Raw genomic sequence first — 12460 nt, 5'->3', positions numbered from 1 at the left:
CCGCTCTCTCTCTCTCTCTCTCTCTCTCTCTGTGTGTGTGTGTGTCGCTTGCTCTCTCCGTGATACTGAAAGTGATTTGAATATCGATAATAAACAGCTCTTATTATGACTGATTAATTCCCTCTACTGGTGGAAGCGGAATGGTTGAATTACAGCCGATAGGAACTGCACAGAAATATAAATATATATTATAACGGCTCCCAGAGGCCCGACTCGGTTCCTTTTGTTCATTTTAAAGAGCCGTTCAATAGAATCAGATCGTTCGCGAACGACTCATCACTATAGGCAACGCACGCAACCCGCGTTGACATTGTAGCATGGGGAAAGGGGCGTGTGAGACCAATTTTGATGTTTGAGGCGGCTAATGGTCTACATTTTCATGATAAGTTGACTTTTTTGTATTTTAAATTTATTTCATTTTCAATATCAGTAACGTCAGAATATTTTTGACGGCACCCCTGACGAAGCCAGACGGCACCCCGGTTGAGAAAGGCTGCTCTATATGGCCAAAGTTTGTAAACATCTAACCATAAGATAGTTAGACACCCCGGTGCAAAACTATTTGGATCAAGACACAGGGAAAACATGCAAACTCCACACAGAAGGGACCCGGACCGCTTCACCTGGGGATTGAAGCCAGAACCTTCTTGCTGTGAGGCGACAGTGCTAGCCACCAGCCGGAAATCACCAGCTCCAAATCAAACCAAATAACATCCGGCTGCTTTGTTACATCACATTGCTACATACCTCTGCCACACACTTAGGACAGCGCCAGTCACCCTTGGGCACATCTTGAAGGGGAGGGATCAGGCAAAAAGTGTGGTAGCTATCATCACAGCCATCACACAAGAGAAGGCGATCCTCCTCGTCTCCACGTCCACATGCCATGCACATGTACATCTCGATCTGATAGGTGGGAATAAAATGTGTTAAGTGTGAGTGTTTCTTACTTTTGTCTGGCATTAGACAGGAAAAATCTGAGCAAAATCAGATACGAATATAGAAAGTACTTACAAAATTGACCTCTAGAGTCTCTTTGCGTGGATGCATCTGAATGGCGAATGCTTGAGCCTTTAGATGTTTCTGTTTCTTCGCAAACGTGTCATCTGTTTTACATAAAGCCAGAAATCACTAAGCTTTATTTCTAAAATCTCATTTTTTCCCAACTTTTATATTTTCCAACCATGTTGATGTTTTCACATACCTATGAGTCTGCTCATGCAAAGACTAAAGTCAATTCACTTTTAAATTCTATTTAATTTAATTATTTATTAGGATTTTAATGTCATATTTTACACACTTCGGTTACATTCATGACAGGTAGTTACTGGTTACACAAGATTCATTAGTTCAGGTTTTAATGTCAAACACAGTCATGGACAAATTTGTATCTCCAATTCACCTCACTTGCACATCTTTGGACTGTGGGAGGAAACGGGAGCTCCCAGAGGAAACCCACACAAACCTGGGGAGAACATGCCATTTTTTACACAGAAAGGACCCCAACCACCCCACCTGAGAATCAACCTTGCTGTGAGGCGACAGTGCCACCCACTGAGCCACCGTGCCTGTCAGTATAGGAATGTAAATGCATCTTACCAGCTGGAACGATCTCCATTTCCACCACTTTGGGACTGCTGCTGAAGAGCTGAAGGGCTTTCGGCTCTTTGTTTTCTCTCTGGAGGGACACAAATCAAATGAAGTTCAATCTAATTGAACTAAAATATAGTTTTGAGTGCAGTGATGAGCGTTAAATGTGTGTAATGGCAACCACGACGCAACCAGTGCAAAAGCGGTTTTGCAGTCTATAGTGGGAACAGTGCGCCACCTAGCTTGGATGCAAGTCCTAGTTTTTATTTCTTCATGAGCAATTACTTCTGCAACCACAATCCTGCCAACATGAAGTGCAGATGAATGAAAGAATGTATGCGGTTATGTGTTCTACCACTAATGCTTCTACATGGTCACAGTCATAACATAAATAAAATGCGGACAAAGGCCGCTGTGATCCAGGGTTTAGCATCACCAGTGGTGCTTTCGGACAGTCGGGCGCCTACATACAGACATGATTGGCTATATCGGTTGGTTAGCCTAGGCCCTGCGCTGAATCAGCATCCTGTCCCGGGTGTGTAACTGCATTGCGGCTACTGATTCCAGGGAAAATGGACTCACCATTAGCCACATGTTTTGAGTTTTTGTAGCAATGAATGTCTCTAGCCTCGAGTTTAGCATGTTTTATACTGCACCCAACACGTATTGATTAGTACACAACACTTATGGCAGGGAAAAACTGTCTAATTATTATAAATAAAAATTTTACACCAAGAGATTAATTTATGTTCCTGTTGCATTTGAACAAATGCAATACATACACTGATCAGCCATAACATTAAAACCACCTCCTTGTTTCTACACTCACTGTCCATTTTATCACTTACCATATAGAAGCACTTTGTAGTTCTACAATTACTGACTGTAGTCCATCAGTTCTCTGCTAAACATAGCCTGCTTTTACCCTGTTCTTCAATGGTCAGGACCACCACAGGACCACCACAGAGCAGGTATTATTTGCGTGGTGGATCATTCTCAGCACTGCAGTGACACTGACATGGTGGTGGTGTGTTAGTGTGTGTTGTGCTGGTATGAGTGGATCAGACACAGCAGCGCTGCTTGAGTTTTTAAACACCGTGTTCACTCACTGTCCACTATTAGACACTCCTACCTAGTTGGTCCACCTTGTAGATGTAAAGTCAGAGACGATCGCTCATCTATTGCTGCTGTTTGAGTTGGTCATCTTCTAGACCTTCATCAGTGGTCACAGGACGCTGCCCACGGGCGCTGTTGGCTGGATATTTTTGGTTGGTGGACTATTCTCAGTCCAGCAGTGACATTGAGGGGTTTAAAAACTCCATCAGCGCTGCTGTGTCTGATCCACTCATACCAGCACAACACACACTAACACACCACCACCATGTCAGTGTCACTGCAGTGCCGAGAATGATCCACCACCCAAATAATACCTGCTCTGTAGTGGTCCTGGGAGAGTCCTGACCATTGAAGAACAGCATGAAAGGGTGCTAACAAAGCATGCAGAGTAACAGATGGACTACAGTCAGTAATTGTGGAACCCCAAAGTGCTGCTATATGGTAAGTGGAGCTGATAAAATGGACAGTGAGTGTAGAAACAAGTAGCTGGCTGATCAGTGTATTTACACTATATGGCAAAAAGTATGTGAGCACCCCTACTAATGACATTCTACAGCCATTGCTAACAGGTGTTTACAAAATTATATAAGGTAAAATATATGCTTCTAACACTGTGGCAACAGCTTTGAGAATCCTCTTACATAATGATTATGCCCCTGAGCACAAACACATAGTTTGACTAGTTATGTGCAATAGCTGCCTACACAGAACCCTGGTCTCAACCCATCTTTGGATGCTCTGAACCTGGTCTGTGAGCCAGGACTTTTCTTTCAACATCAGTGTCTGACCTCACTGACTCAATATCACCACAGCTAAAAAACCAAATCTAGAACTAACCTCAGACTTTAGACGGCGTGAGCGTCTCTCTGGAAGAGAATGCTCCTTATTCTGGGATTTGTCGCTCTGGCATTCCTGTTGGTTTTCCTTCAGTTTCTGCTTTTCTTCTTTTTCCTCCTCTTCCTCCTCAAAGCCATGCTCAATTCCTTCATCCATTTCTTCAGCTTCATCTTCATCTTCTTGGCACAGCCGATGAATGCCCTGTAACACAGCGGTGCTGTTGTGTTAAAACTGAATCTTAAAAAGTGTAGAACTCCAGCTTCTGTTGGGACAGTGTGTTGAGTTTCAAATCAACAAGTAGCATTTTACTAATAACATTACTGTGTAACATAGTGAATGTGGCAGTAATGTTAAACAGTAAGATGAACATCGTGAGTAGAACAGTTTAGTTGGTAGTGAACAGTTTATTAAAATAGCTAACTGAACATTGTTGTCAAAATTAAAAAAGAGATGCAGTAGGTACTTTAAAGCTTTTCCTGACAACAATGGGTGACATTATAATAGTTACATGATTTTTATTAAAAAACAGAATCATAATTTCAATGTTTCTTTTTTTATTATTATCTATTTTTTCCCACTTTTTTCCCCCAACTTTTATCCCCATTCTAATCGTGTCCAATTACCCTGAATGCGTGCCCTATACTGATTCGACTCTTTGCCGCTGACTGAGGACGCCTCTCAACTGACTTGCGCCCCCCTCCGGTACGCAATCAGTACAGCTTGCATTTTTCACCTGCACGAGCCGAGTTCATACACCGAGAGACACTGCGCACGGAGGGTCACACCCCCCTCAATTTTATTCCTCAGCCCTGTGCAGGTGACCAGCAGGGACCGCAGTTGTACCAGTTATGAGGACCTATGCTCTGACTTCTACCCCTAAGCCCCTGAACAACAGCCAAACGTTGTTCATACTGCCGCCCAACCCAGTCGGAAAGGTAGAGCTGAGTTTCGATACGATGCATCTAGAAATCCAACTCTGGTGAGCTAGCGTACTTTACCGCTGCGCCACCTGAGCGGCAAAATTTAAAAATTTTAAAAGCTACACACGAGTCCACATGTGCAGAGATCAACATGCAGTCCAACTCGGACAAAAGGTTCTGTGAATTTAAAGCATAATTGTTCCATCCTTTACTATTTTATTTACATAAATACATAAGAAAATTATCTTGTTTGAGTTCGAATGGCTGAATGTGTGAGGACACAGAGCTGACACATGCACACTGAGGATGGGTCATGATGTGTTTCAAATCACCATTCTTAGAGCTGTGCTCTTAGTTAGAATCAGCTGTTGGAAATAAATGTAAATTCCATTTTAAACCAGCAAAATTGAAACAAACCCTTTCATGCTGTTCTTCAATGGTCAGGACCCCCACAGGACCACCACAGAGCAGGTATTATTTAGGGGGTTGATCATTCTCAGCACTGCAGTGACACTGACATGGTGGTGGTGTGTTAGTGTGTGTTGTGCTGGTATGAGTGGATCAGACACCGCAGCGCTGATGGAGTTTTTAAACTCCTCACTGTCACTGCTGGACTGAGAATAGTCCACCAACCAAAAATATCCAGCCAACAACGCCCTGTGGGCAGCATCCTGTGACCACTGATGAAGGTCTAGAAGATTACCAACTCAAACAGCAGCAATAGATGAGCGATCGTCTCTGACTTTACATCTACAAGGTGGACCGACTAGGTAGGAGTGTCTAATAGAGTGCACAGTGAGTGTACACGGTATTTAAAAACTCCAGCAGTGCTGCTGTGTCTGATCCACTCATACCAGCACAACACACACTAACACACCACCACCACCATGTCAGTGTCACTGCAATGCTGAGAATGATCCACCACCCAAATAATACCTGCTCTGTGGTGGTCCTGTGGCTAACAAAGCATGCAGAGAAATAGATGGACTACAGTCAGTAATTGTAGAACTACAAAGTGCTTCTATATGGTGGGTGGAGCTGATAAAATAGAAAATAAGTGTAGAAACAAGGAAGTGGTTCTAATGTTATGGTTGATCAGTGTATGTGGTCAAAAGAGCATTTATAAGGTCAGGCAGTGATGTTGGACAAGAATGCCTGGCTTGCAATCTACATTCCAATAGTATCCAATTACCTGGTTGTATTTCTCCTCTATCTGCTGATCAGATCGGGGGTTGTGCCAATGGCAGATTTGGAATCAGAATAGGAAATGACCAGATAGAGGCGCAAAGGGGGAGACGCAGAAAAAAGTGTTTTAGGGTAGAAGCTAGAACTCACCGAGAGTGAAGCTCCAGACTGGAAGAGCTCGTATGGGTAAAGAATCCTTTCATAGTGGGAGCGCAGCAGTGAACCGGTACCCTTCCCAGATGGGAAACCCATACGAGCGGCTACTTTAGACCAACGCTTTTCCTTACAGACGGCCTCGAACCCTCCTTCTGCAGACACAATCTACAGGGAAAAGATCCATAAAACACATTGTTTTACTTTGTAATGATACAAAAGAGCAAATATATTTCCAAAGGTCACCGAAAGTTTTACCTTGCTAAGAAGATACAAGTCCAAGATCTTTTTCTCCACATGTGGGAATCGTAGTTTGGAGCCCTGGAGTTCCCAAAACTTAGCGATTTGATCCAGGAAGTTGAGTTTTACTCTGGTGAGAGCCTGAAAGACCAAACAATAAAAATATTAACAATACACTCATACACTGATCAGCCATAACATTAAAACCACCTCCTTGTTTCTACACTCACTGTCCATTTTATCAGCTCCACTTACCATATAGGAGCACTTTGTAGTTCTACAATTACTGACTGTAGTCCATCTGTTTCTCTACATATCTTTTTAGCCTGCTTTCACCCTGTTTTTTAATGGTCAGGACCACCACAGAGTAGGTATTATTTAGGTGGTGGATCATTCTCATCACTGCAGTGACACTGACATGGTGGTGGTGTGTTAGTGTGTGTTGTGCTGGTATGAGTGGATCAGACACAGCAGCGCTGCTGGAGTTTTTAAATACCGTGTCCACTCACTGTCCACTCTATTACACACTCCTACCTAGTCGGTCCACCTTGTAGATGTAAAGTCAGAGACGATCGCTCATCTATTGCTGCTGTTTGAGTCGGTCATCTTCTAGACCTTCATCAGTGGTCACAGGACGCTGGCCCACGGGGCGCTGTTGGCTTGATATTTTTGGTTGGTGGACTATTCTCAGTCCAGCAGTGACAGTGAGGGGTTTAAAAACTCACACCAGCACAACACACACTAACACACCACCACTATGTCACTGCAGTGCTGAGAATCATCCACCACCTAAATAATACCTGCTCTGTAGTGTTCCTGGGAGAGTCCTGACCATTGAAGAACAGCATGAAAGGGGGCTAACAAAGCATGCAGAGAAACGGATTGACTACAGTCAGTAATTGTAGAACTACAAAGTGCTTCTGATAAAATAGACAGTGAGTGTAGAAACAAGGAGGTGGTTTTAATGTTATGGCTGATCGGTGAACATGCAGGTATAACTGTTGTTTCTGCTGCTTTCAAATTTGCCTGAAACTTGGTTTCACTTGGTTGGAGTGATGGATTCTGTTACATTTATAATTAGCCTGAGAACTTATTGAAAAGGGCACATGGCTTGTCTGTACAAAGTAAAAATTAACCGATTTGAAACACACGCTTACCCAAACTCAGTGTGCATGTGCCAGCTCTGTGTACAGATGCATTCAGAGTCTTTAATCTGAATTTTTTATGCACTAATATTGGATTATTATATGATGGAACTGTTACGCACTAAAATCACTGGCTGTTCTGCGTCAGTATTTATTAGGATTTTAACGTTTTACACTTTGGTTACATTCATGACGGATCAGGTAGTTAACATTCATCATGTCATGGACAATTTTGTAACCCCAATTCACCTCACTACCACATCTTTGGACTGTGGGAGGAAACCGGAGCTCCCGAAGGAAACCCACATAGACACGGGGAGAACATGCAAACTCCAAACAGAAAGGACCTGGACCACTCCACCTGGGGATCGAACCCAGGAACTTCTTGCTGTGAGGCGACAGTGCTACCCACCGAGCCACCGTGCCGCCCTCTGTGTCAGTCTGACTGGTCACAATCATTACACGTGAATCATTACATATTAAAACAAGCATTCTATTTAAACAAAAAAATCTACACCTAAACTGTGAGAAAAAATGAAACTTACCTCAAGTTCATTGAGTCGCTGGATTCGGGGTGTGAAGCGAAAGTTCCGTACATCGCAAGCAAAAGGAGGTTGCCAGTCCTTCAAAAGTAAAAGATCAAAAGGAGCAAACAAGTGAATTCTGCAACTTTTACCGTGCAACAGAATTGCTGAAGCAATCTAAATCAATCTGAAATACAATGGTACCTTGAAACTCAACGTCAACTGGTTCTGGGACTGGCGTTGAGTTTCAAGGTATTTTTTCCTATAAGGCTTATATACCCTAAAATAATAGGGTTGTTTTTGACATTTATACACTGAAAAAAAGCTGATTCTTACAATTTCTCAGAACCTCGAGCTGTAACACAAGTTTAAAAGTAAAACAGTGAGGAAAATCCAGATAAACACAGATACACGTGGAGCTTTCAGAGTGAATCTGTCGGTTATTACACACAAATGCAGGTTTGTCTCATATACAAACTTTGATGACGTCTTACCACACCATTTAAGCCGAGCGCTGAACAAAGTAACTGTTCATTGTTAAGTTGAGTTTAGGGGACATTGAATTACAAGGTACCACTGTATAAACAAAAGTCAGACTGGCTTGTTTAGACTCCTGCTGCTAGTCATGTTTTGACAAAGCCTTCACACCAAGAAAAATGCAGACTTTGTGGCTAAATGGCTAGCACCTACGCCATTAGCATCTCGCTATTAATCATGTGTATACCATACATTTTTATTTGAGAGGTGGGCATGTTTACTACCTCAACACATACACAATTTTGTGGACAAGAGCACTGGGACACCCTTTCTAATATCGGAATTCATGTGTTTCAGCCACAACAATTGTTAATGGTAAATAAAACAATTATATAAATGGAATTTTATGTTTTTAACTTTGCAGCAAGTTACTGTACCTCTGTACATAAGGCAAGGCCTATAAAGACATGAAGAAAAGCTCCATTTAAAGGAATGCCTCAATGCACAGCTTAGGAATAAACTGAAACATCAACTTAGGCTTTCTTGACCAACATCAGTGCCCAGCCATACAAATGCTCTTTTGACTAAATGGGCATGGACATATTTCTAAATCTTGTGAGGTCACTCAGGCCATACAGTGTACAACCTAAAAACCCTAAGTGCACGACTCAAATAGACACATGCTTGTGTAATATAAACAATATGATAATTTAACTGGCAGATGCAGTAATGGTGTAAACATGAATGAAGAAAAAAAAAAAAAAAAAATCATCCCTTGACAATTGACGTGTCCTGATAAAAGGTTACACCCTTCCTAATTTCGACGTTCAGCCACACCCATTTATAACCAGAATATAAAATGTATTATGCAAGGCCCATGAAAACATGGTTTAGGTGTGATTAGTCTGGTGCAGAGAAATTTCAGTAGTGTCTAATACAATGGACAGTAAGTGGACACGGTATGCAAAAACTCCAGCAGCGCTGCTGTGTCTGATCCACTCATACCAGCACAACACACTCTAACACACCACCACCATGTCATTGTCACTGCAGTACTGAGAATGATCCACCACCCAAATAATACCTGCTCTGTGGTGGTCCTGTGGGGGTCCTGACCATTGAAGAACAGGGTGAAAGCAGGCTAAAAAAAGTATGTAGAGAAATAGATGGACTACAGTCAGTAATTGTAGAACTACAAAGTGCTTCTATATGGTAAGTGGAGCTGATAAAATGGAAAGTGAGTGTAGAAACAAGGAGGTGGTTTTAATGTTATGGCTGATCGGTGTACAAGTACAGTACAATGAAATTCTTATATCCCAGCTTGTTTGGAAGCTGAGGTCAGAGCGCAGGGTCAGCCATTGTACAGCGCCCCATGGAGCAGACAGGATTAAAGGCCTTGCTCAGGCCCAACAGTGGCAACTTGGTGGTGGTGGAGGTGCTTGAACCAGCAACCTTCTAATTCTATGAGTGGGATTCACGGAGCTACTTTTGTTTTCTCCCACCTTCCAAAACCATGTAGTGGGTCAAAGGGACTGATCCAAATTGCCCCCAGCTGTGAGTGTGTTGTACTATGATGGACTGGCGCCTGACCACTGTGTATTCCTGCCTTGTGCCTAATGTTTTCAGGTGGGACCAGACCCATAGGACCTTAATCAAGATAAAGTTGTTAAGTTTAACTGTATAACCGACTTAAGCAAATGTATTTCTTGATCTGTATTATTAATATGAAATTAAATAAGGTCACCTTTATTGTGCATGAAACACATTTGCATTTTTGGCATTTAGCAGATGTTTTTATCCAAAGCAACTTACAGTATTGTGACAGTATACTGTCCAAGCAATTGAAGGTTAAGGGCCTTGCTCAAGGGCCCAACAGTGGCAACCTGGCAGAGGTGGGGCTTGAACCAGTGACCTTTTGATTACTAGTCCAGTACCTTAATCACTAGGCTGCCACTGCCTGTTTATTGTAAAACACAGTCATGGACAATTTAGTATCTCCAATTCACCTCATTTGCACGTCTTTGGACTGTGGGAGGAAACCAGAGCGCCGGAGGAATTCCACGCAGACACGGGGAGAACATGCAAACTCCACACAGAAAGGACCCGGATCGCACAAATCTGATGGGGTTGGATACAAAACGTTAAGATCTGAGTTTACCTGAGGTGGTCTGATCTTGCAGATGCCACTTTTCTCTGCGATGGGTCTGATTTTGTTGATGAATCCTAAAGGATCAGAGAAATCCTCCCAGCTGGGCTCAAACACAGGACACTCCGGAGGAGCAACAAACTCCGTGTACACAGACATCATTCTGCATAAAGCTCGATTCTTTTCCTTCACACAGGTCCAGTTCTTATGCATTTAAAAGTGCGGATGGTCTTTGATCCCTGGCATAAACATTCCACACATGATTAGGTAGTAAAATTAAAAACATCACTGATTCAAATGAACTCTCTCATTCTCTCGATTCGCCATGATTGTGGCCTTCAGGTCTAATCCAAGTGAAAACACTCCACTCTTCATCCATTTAGCCCCGCTTACCAAATGTAAAACATTATAAACACTGTAAATCTCCTGCCTTTCGCGACTTTCGTCTGATAAATTAAAATCTGCTGTTAAATGCTACATAAATGCAGTCCTGGGAAGATATTTCCTCCATCACTATGAAAACAGTCCTTCATCCGCACCACCCGTTTTGTATTCCACACCTGTTTTCTTCAAATCCCACCTTTGAACCGCCCATTGGCTAGATTTTTGTGAGTACGCATCACCAACCAATTACGGCACGGGACCGATGTTGCTTTAGCCAATCCTAATCAATAACACGAGACATGCCGAAATATGGGTGGAATAAGAAAACAAGCTTCCTTTTAGCATTGAGCTATGATTCTGGTTACGTTAAAAGTGATGATTGTTTTTCATGGTTTATTATTGGCACTGAAGGATTGTTTATTAACAAATAGTAAATAAAATGATGGTTGGTAATTAGTTAAACGTTGTAGCTACGTCTCACACGATGAATTATAAAGCGCGCTTTTGTGTAAAATGTTCAGTGTAGGTAGCCGAGCTAACTGACGCAGATCCTGCTACAGAAACGCGATGACGTCACATCAGAGGGACTGAAAGCTGTATAACCGCTAGTCGTGGTAAATTCGGTTCATTTTATGGACTCGGGTTAATCACACAGTAGTGAGTCACACAGTAATGTGATCCGGTTCACTTGAGTCACTTGTACTGACATCTTGATTGTGATTGATTTACTGTATAAAAATGCATCCAAATACCACTTGTCTAACATGCACTCATCTTCTGTAAATAAATCTTTCTCTCTTAATTCTCTTGGCACCTCACACGTCTCTTATCGGTGACAAGTTGACACTTTCTTCTAAGTGGAAGCGACAAGGAGAGGGGAGAGGGGGGTGGACCCACTTACCAATCAGATGGGTATATTAATGGCTCAAGGGTTCAAGGGGGATGGTCAACAACAAATAGCCATGGTAACTTGACCCAGTCAGGCAGCCACAGTGGCACCAAAAAAAACAGTCATTAAATTACCATGGGGAAGGGCTATGATACTCCTTAAGTGGTAGCCTGTAAGCATTTGCATGTTATTAATAATATAACTATATTTTGTTGTTGTTTTGCTTACAAGAAAATATAATGCATTACTAAACTATACCACTACTACTGATAATAATAATCAGCCACATAACGAACACCAGTGTGTTTAACTGCTTGTTTATTGGAATATTTAACTTATTACTTAGATTCACGGACTGGAGTGAAGCCGGTTCAGTCAAATTATCTGAGTCTGCGGTGTTTGTGGTGAGTCTGCTCACTCGCCTTGTGTACTTAACAGCAGCCAGTCAGAGGACTCAAAGGATCCGGGTTAACTGAGACCTCGGACTCGTGATTCCTGATTCAGTACAAAGACTCGAATCATTAACCTGGGTGATTCAGGAACCGACCAGCTCTAATAACACAACTACATTGTCACAACCCCATAATTTTAACGTTTGCAATGTTATGTAGTTAAAAAGTCGAAATGAAACACTTAATGGGTGATTACGGTACTGGACTAGTAATCATAAGGTCACTGGTTCAAGCCCCACCACCTCCAGGTTGCTGCTGTTGGGACCTTAAGCAAGGCTCTTAACCCTCAGTTGCTTGGACTGTATGGTGTCACAGTATTGTAAGTCGCTTTGGATTAAAGCGTCCGCTAAATGCCGTAAATTTTAATGTAAATGATAAAACTTGCAACAATAAAGGTGCTTA

The 12460-nt window shown here is 42.3% G+C and overlaps 1 protein-coding gene across 1 annotated transcript in view; it reads right to left on the bottom strand.

The window, feature by feature from the left end:
* The window catches only part of kdm5a (lysine demethylase 5A), a 54119-nt gene extending 43285 nt beyond the window's left edge, over positions 1-10834 (bottom strand). Inside the window, exons 1-8 of the mRNA XM_062996449.1 lie at positions 10346-10834; positions 7732-7809; positions 6060-6182; positions 5799-5969; positions 3544-3744; positions 1600-1678; positions 1015-1106; positions 748-906 (exon numbers count right to left, since the gene is read on the bottom strand). Coding sequence (XP_062852519.1) covers positions 748-906; positions 1015-1106; positions 1600-1678; positions 3544-3744; positions 5799-5969; positions 6060-6182; positions 7732-7809; positions 10346-10546 — 1104 coding nt within the window. The 5' untranslated portion in view covers positions 10547-10834. The remainder of the gene's footprint in view (positions 1-747; positions 907-1014; positions 1107-1599; positions 1679-3543; positions 3745-5798; positions 5970-6059; positions 6183-7731; positions 7810-10345) is intronic.
* Between the last annotated feature and the right edge of the window lie 1626 nt (positions 10835-12460).

The sequence above is a fragment of the Trichomycterus rosablanca genome, chromosome 1 (genome assembly GCF_030014385.1).
Source record: "Trichomycterus rosablanca isolate fTriRos1 chromosome 1, fTriRos1.hap1, whole genome shotgun sequence".
NCBI lineage: Eukaryota > Metazoa > Chordata > Actinopteri > Siluriformes > Trichomycteridae > Trichomycterus > Trichomycterus rosablanca.
The sequence above is the reverse complement of the archived record's forward strand: the minus strand, read 5'-3'. Positions and strand labels throughout refer to the sequence as shown.